Raw genomic sequence first — 7490 nt, forward strand, 5'->3', positions numbered from 1 at the left:
CTGCGTGTGGGAGCATGGCGCGCAGCGCGGCTGCTGTGCGGTACCTCAAAGCCGTCACTGAAGTCTTTTGATCTTCTTCTACTCACCAGTCTTCTGGCTCTGCAAGGGGGGTGACAGCGGGCTCCAGGAACGAGCATCTAGGCGTACCTAGCGTTCAGATCCTCAGGAGCTAATGGTGTCCTGTAGCCTAAGAAGCAGAGCCTTGAAGCTCACATAAGTAGGTCTGCTTCTCTCCCCTAAGTCCCACGATGCAGGGAGACTGTTGCCAGCAGTTCTCCCTAAAAAATAAGATTTTACTCACCCGTAAATCTATTTCTCGTAGTCCGTAGTAGATGCTGGGACTCCGTAAGGACCATGGGGAATAGCGGCTCCGCAGGAGACTGGGCACAACTAAAGAAAGCTTTAGGACTACCTGGTGTGCACTGGCTCCTCCCACTATGACCCTCCTCCAGACCTCAGTTAGGATACTGTGCCCGGAAGAGCTGACACAATAAGGAAGGATTTTGAATCCCGGGTAAGACTCATACCAGCCACACCAATCACACCGTATAACTCATGATACTATACCCAGTTAACAGTATGAAATATAACTGAGCCTCTCAACAGATGGCTCAACAATAACCCTTTAGTTAAGCAATAACTATAAACAAGTATTGCAGACAATCCGCACTTGGGATGGGCGCCCAGCATCCACTACGGACTACGAGAAATAGATTTACCGGTGAGTAAAATCTTATTTTCTCTGACGTCCTAAGTGGATGCTGGGACTCCGTAAGGACCATGGGGATTATACCAAAGCTCCCACAAACGGGCGGGAGAGTGCGGATGACTCTACAGCACCGAATGAGCAAACTCTAGGTCCTCCTCAGCCAGGGTATCAAACTTGTAGACTGTTGCAAAAATGTTTGAACCCGACCAAGTAACAGCTCGGCAAAGTTGTAAAGCCGAGACCCCTCGGGCAGCCGCCCAAGAAGAGCCCACTTTCCTCGTGGAATGGGCTTTTACAGATTTAGGGTGCGGCAGTCCAGCCGCAGCATGTGCAAGTTGAATCGTGCTACAGATCCAGCGAGCAATAGTCTGCTTAGAAGCAGGAGCACCCAGCTTGTTGGGTGCATACAGGATAAATAGCGAGTCAGTTTTCCTGACTCCAGCCGTCCTGGAAACATACTTTTCAGGGCCCTGACTACGTCCAGTAACTTGGAATCCTCCAAGTCCCAAGTAGCCGCAGGCACCACAATAGGTTGGTTCACATGAAAAACTGATACCACCTTAGGAAGGAATTGGGAACGAGTCCTCAATTCCGCCATATCCATATAAAATACAGATAAGGGCTTTTGTATGACAAAGCCGCCAATTCTGATACACGCCTGGCCGACGCCAAGGCCCACAGCATGACCACTTTTCACGTGAGGTATTGTAGCTCCACGGATTTAAGTGGCTCAACCCAATGCGACTTCAGGAAATCCAACACCACGTTGAGATCCCATGGTGCCACTTGAGGCACAAACGGGGCTGACTATGCAGCACTCCCTTAACAAAAGTCTGAACTTCAGGCAGTGAAGCCAGTTCTATTTTGGAAGAAAATCGATAGAGCCGAAATCTGGACCTTCATGGAACCCAATTTTAGGCCCATAGTCACCTCTGACTGTAGGAAGTGCAGAAATCGACCTAGCTGACATTCCTCCTTTGGGGCCTTCCTGGCCTCACAGCACGCAACATATTTCCGCCATATGCGGTGATAATGGTTTGCGTTCACTTGTGTCCTAGCTTTAAATAGCGTAGGGATAACTTCCTCCGGAATGCCCATTTCCTTCATGATCCGGCGTTCAACCGCCATGCCGTCAAACGCAGCCGCGGTACGTCTTGGAACAGACAGGCCCCCTGCTGCAGCAGGTCCTGTCTGAGCGGCAGAGGCCATGGGTCCTCTGAGATCATTTCTTGGAGTTCTGGTTACCAAGCTCTTCTTGGCCAACCCGGAACAATGAGTATAGTTCTTACTCCTCTCCTTCTTATTATTCTCATTACCCTGTGTAAGAGAGGCAGAGAAGGGAACACATACACCGACTGGTACACCCACGGTGTTACCAGAGCGTCCACAGCTATCGCCTGAGGGTCCCTTGACCTGGCGCAATATCTTTGTAACCGTTTGTTGAGGCGGGACGCCATCATGTCCACCTGTGGCCTTTCCCAACGGTGTACAATCGTTTGGAAGACTTCTGGATGAAATCCCCACTCTCCCGGGTGGAGGTCGTGTCTTCTGAGAAAGTCTGCTTCTCAGTTGTCTACTCCGGGAACAAACACTGCTGACAGTGCCAACACATGATTTTCCGCCCATCGGAGAATCCTTGTGGCTTCTGCCATCGCCATCCTGCTTCTTGTGCCGCCCTGTCGGTTTACATGAGCGACCGCCGTGATGTTGTCTGACTGGATCAGCACCGGCCAGTGTTGAAGCAGGGTCTAGCCTGACTTAGGGCATTGTAAATGGCCCTTAGTTCCAGAATATTTATGTGTAGGGAAGTCTCCTGACTTTTCCATAGCCTTGGAAGTTTCTTCCCTGTGTGACTGCCCCCCAGCCTCGAAGGCTGGCATCCGTGGTCACCAGGACCCAGTCCTGTATGCCGAATCTGCGGCCCCCTAGAAGATGAGCACTCTGCAGCCACCACAACAGCGACACCCTGGCCCTTGGAGACAGGGTTATCCGCCGATGCATCTGAAGATGCGACCCGGACCACTTGTCCCACAGATCCCACTGGAAGATCCTTGCATGGGACCTGGCGAATGGAATTTCTTCGTAAGAAGCTACCATCTTTCCCAGGGCTCGCGTGCATTGATGCACCGACACCTGTATTTGTATTCGGAGGTCTCTGTCTAGAGACGACAACTCCTTGGACTTCTCCTCCGGGAGAAACCCCCTTTATCCTGTTCTGTGTCCAGAACCATACCCAGGAACAGTAGACGCGTCGTAGGAACCAGCTGCGACTTTGGAATATTCAGAATCCAGACGTGCTTTTGTAGCACTTCCCGAGATAGTGCTACTCCGACGAACAACTGCTCCCTGGACCTCGCCTTTATAAGGAGATCGTCCAAGTACGGGATAATTATTTCGGCCATTACCTTGGTAAATACCTCGGTGCCGGGGACAGACCAACGGCAACGTCTGGAATTGGTAATGACAATCCTGTACCACAATTTTGAGGTACTCCTGGTGAAGAGGGTAAATAGGGACATGCAGGTAAGCATGCTTGATGTCCAGTGATACCATGAAATTCTCCAGGCTTGCAATAATCGCCCTGAGCGATTCCATTTTGAACTTGAACCTTCGTATATAAGTGTACAAGGATTTCAATTTTAGAATGGGTCTCACCGAACCGTCTGGTTTCGGTACCACAACATTTTGGAATAGTAACCCCGGCCTTGTTGAAGGAGGGGTACCTTGATTTCACCTGCTGGAAGTACAGCTTGTGAATTGCCGCCAGTACTACCTTTCTCCGAGGGCAGCAGGCAAGGCTGATGTGAGGTAACGGCGAGGGGGAGTCGCCTCGAACTCCAGCCTGTATCCCTGTGATACTATTTGCAGAACCTAGGGATCCACCTGTGGGCAAGCCCACTGGTCCCTGAAGTTCCCGAGACGCGCCCCTACTGCACCTGTCTCCACCTGTGGAGCCCCAGCGTCATGCGGTGGACTCAGAGGAAGCGGGGGAAGATTTTTTATCCTGGGTACTGGCTGCTGGTGCAGCTTTTTCCTTCTTCCCTTGTCTCTGTGCAGAAAGGAAGCGCCTTTGACCCGCTTGCTTTTCTGAAGCCGAAAGGACTGTACCTGAAAATACGGTGCTTTCTTAGGCTGTGAGGAAACCTGAGGTAAAAAAAAATTCTTCCCAGCTGTTGCTGTGGATATGAGGTCCCAGAGACCATCCCCAAACAATTCCTCACCCTTATAAGGCAGAATCTCCATGTGCCTTTTACAGGCAGCATCACCTGTCCACTGCCGGGTCTCTAATACCCTCCTGGCAGAATGGACATTGCATTAATTCTGGATGCCAGCCGGCAAATATCCCTCTGTGCATCCTTTATATATAAGACGACGTCTTTAATATGCTCTATGTTAGCAAAATATTATCCCTGTCTAGGGTATTAATATTATCTGACAGGGTATCAGACCACGCTGCAGCAGCACTATTTATGCTGAGGCAATTGCAGGTCTCAGTATATAACCTGCATGTGTATATACAGACTTCAGGATAGCCTCCTGCTTTTTATCAGCAGGCTCCTTCAAGGTGGCCGTATCCTAAGACGGCAGTACCACCTTTTTTGACAAACGTGTGAGCGCCTTATCCACCCTAAGGGATATCTCCCAACATGACCTATCCTCTGGCGGGAAAGGGTACGCCATCAGTAACTTTTTAGAAATTACCAGTTTCTTATCGGGGGAACCCACGCTTCTTTACACACTTCATTCATTCATCTGATGGGGGAACAAAACACTGGCTGCTTTTTCTCCCCAAAAATAAAACCCCTTTTATGTGGTACTTGGGTTCATGTCAGAAATGCGTAACACATTTTTCATTGCCGAGATCATGTAACGGATGTTCCTAGTGGATTGTGTATATGTCTCAACCTCGTCAACACTGGAGTCGACATCTGCGTCTACCATCTGAGGTAACGGGCGTTTTTTGAGCCCCTGATGGCCTTTGAGACGCCTGGGCAGGCGCGGGCTGAGAAGCCGGCTGTCCCACAGCTGTTACGTCATCCAGCCTTTTATGTAAGGAGTTGACATTGTCGGTTAATACCTTCCACCTATCCATCCACTCTGGTGTCGGCCCCACAGGGGGCGACATCCCATTTATCGGCCTCTGCTCCGCCTCCACGTAACCTTCCTCATCCAACATGTCGACACAGCCGTACCGACACACCGCACACACACAGGGAATGCTCTGACTGAGGACAAGACCCCACAAAGTCCTTTGGGGAGACAGAGAGAGAGTATGCCAGCACACACCAGAGCGCTATATAATGCAGGGATTAACACTATAACTGAGTGATTTTTCCCCCAATAGCTGCTTGTATACATATATTGCGCCTAAATTTAGTGCCCCCCCTCTCTTTTTAACCCTTTGAGCCTGAAAACTACAGGGGAGAGCCTGGGGAGCTGTCTTCCAGCTGCACTGTGAAGAAAAAATGGCGCCAGTGTGCTGAGGGAGAAGCCCCGCCCCTTTTTCGTCTGACCTTTCTCCCGCTTTTTTATGGATTCTGGCAGGGGTAATTTATCACATATATAGCCCTGGGACTATATATTGTGATGATTTGCCAGCCAAGGTGTCTTATATTGCCCTCAGGGCGCCCCCCCCCAGCGCCCTGCACCCATCAGTGACTGGAGTGTGAGGTGTGCATGAGGAGCAATGGCGCACAGCTGCAGTTCTGTGCGCTACCTTGGTGAAGAACGAAGTCTTCTGCCGCCGATTTTCCGGACTCTTCATGCTTCTGGCTCTGTAAGGGGGACGGCGGCGCGGGGTCGGGAACGAACACCAAGGTCGGGTCCTGCGGTCGATCCCTCTGGAGCTAATGGTGTCCAGTAGCCTAAGAAGCCCAAGCTACCACCTGTTAGGTAGGTTCGCTTCTTCTCCCCTTAGTCCCTCGCTGCAGTGAGTCTGTTGCCAGCAGATCTCACTGTAAAATAAAAAACCTAAATATACTTTCTAGGAGCTCAGGAGAGCCCCTAGTGTGCATCCAGCTCAGCCGGGCACAAGATTCTAACTGAGGTCTGGAGGAGGGTCATAGTGGGAGGAGCCAGTGCACACCAGGTAGTCCTAAAGCTTTCTTTAATTGTGCCCAGTCTCCTGCGGAGCCGCTAATCCCCATGGTCCTTACGGAGTCCCAGCATCCACTTAGGACGTCAGAGAAAACATGTTTAATGATGTCTTGAAGCAGTTTAGTTTTGCTAACCCTGGGAGCCCCATGTTCTGAACTTGTTCCAAAAGATAGATACCCGCCAACATTTTACACATATAAACCGGCACAAACCCTAGAAAAGGGGCGTGGGCAAGCCCCATCTCATACTTTCACTGTTAACTTGGAGTCACAAATCGGCACAAAGCCCTTTTTGGCAGGTACAGAGTCAGACCATTTAAAAAAAAAGGTTCTGTACCTGCCAAAAAACTACAGTTGGAGGGTATGGATAGGAGTAAAGGTTTACTTTGGCTATATTATGGGTTTACGTACCTTAGGTTAGTGTAGCCCGTGGTCCGAACTAACCATGGCACACAGCTGTTTTGATCAGGAAGGCGGTAAATAGAGCCGGAAATGAAATATCGCAGGCTGTGCGGTAGGTGATGCTGCTGCGCTGGGCAAAAAGTACTCCTAGGTGGCACACTTACTACGCGTTCAAGTATAACAAGCACAGAGAACACTATCCGCCCCATATCCTTTCCCTATACTCTTACTTCTTTCCCAGGCTGAGATCGTCTATCCCTTTCAGCTTTAACGCTCCCTTCTGAGCGCCTTCGTATTCCGCCATTGCGCTTTCTACTCCCGAAGCCTTTGCAGTAAATAGGCACCTTGCGACGTCAGTAGGTACTGAAGCTGAAGTCTCTAATCACAGCTGTTCCGTATGCCAATCGCTAAAATGGCGACATCGCCATACATCTCCCAATTCAGAAGATATCGCGGTATTTTCCCAGAGCTTCCTGTTTCATCCGTACTGGCGCCATTTTAGTAACGTCATCGTCAGTCTTGTGCTCCGGGAAAATGGCTAACACATAACGCTCGAGGCAGAAGAGCGTCTGAGGCATAAAATCAGTTAATGCCTCCTGCAGCTTGTTAGTATCTCTAACACCAATACTATAGCTGGGACTAGGGCTGCCTGTGTTACATCCCATTACCAAGTTAGTTACCTGCTTTTTGACGTCAGTAGGTACATTTATTTACTGAAGGGATATACAGCTGGTATTGGGAAGGGATACCTGGTCAGCAATAAATAATTTCTGCTCAGCCAGAAATTGCAGGTTAAAACAATTCCTGTTTCAGACCTCCCAACATGACCCTCTCCAGGAGGGACAGAATGCTCTGCTTCTGGACTTTTCTCTTAATGTGTGATTGCCGGCACCTGTTTTGAACAGGTGAATGGATAAGAAAGGTGCTTTAGCACAGGTGATGGCAATCATACATTAAGAGGAAAGTCCAGGAGCAGAGCATTCTGTCCCTCCTGGAGAGGGTCATGTTGGGAGGTATGCTGTTTCTATCACAAATATGATAGGATTCCGCACAAATTCTTTTTAACAGTATTGAGGTTTCCTGATGTATTCCCCTGTGTACTTTTTGTTGTTTCTGCAAAGTAATGTCCGATAACTTGAATATTTTTGCTTGTTTCTTCTCTAACACTTGCATGGCTTACGTCAGGGGTGTCCAAACTTTTTGCAAAGAGGGCCAGATTTGGTGAGGTAAAAATGTGTGGGGGCCAACACAAGGGTCGGGCAGCGGGAGTGCGGTCACAGGTC

At 49.7% G+C, this 7490-nt stretch overlaps 1 protein-coding gene across 2 annotated transcripts in view; it reads right to left on the minus strand.

The window, feature by feature from the left end:
* FAM32A (family with sequence similarity 32 member A) overlaps nt 1-6745 on the minus strand; it is a 73938-nt gene extending 67193 nt beyond the window's left edge. Inside the window, exon 1 of one of the 2 annotated variants that reach the window (XM_063914756.1) lies at nt 6217-6745. In XM_063914756.1, the coding sequence (XP_063770826.1) occupies nt 6217-6416 (200 nt within the window). In that variant the 5' untranslated portion in view covers nt 6417-6745. The remainder of the gene's footprint in view (nt 1-6216) is intronic. The other variant, XM_063914758.1, reaches the window with a different exon arrangement.
* Between the last annotated feature and the right edge of the window lie 745 nt (nt 6746-7490).

The sequence above is a fragment of the Pseudophryne corroboree genome, chromosome 1, assembly GCF_028390025.1.
Source record: "Pseudophryne corroboree isolate aPseCor3 chromosome 1, aPseCor3.hap2, whole genome shotgun sequence".
Lineage (NCBI taxonomy): Eukaryota > Metazoa > Chordata > Amphibia > Anura > Myobatrachidae > Pseudophryne > Pseudophryne corroboree.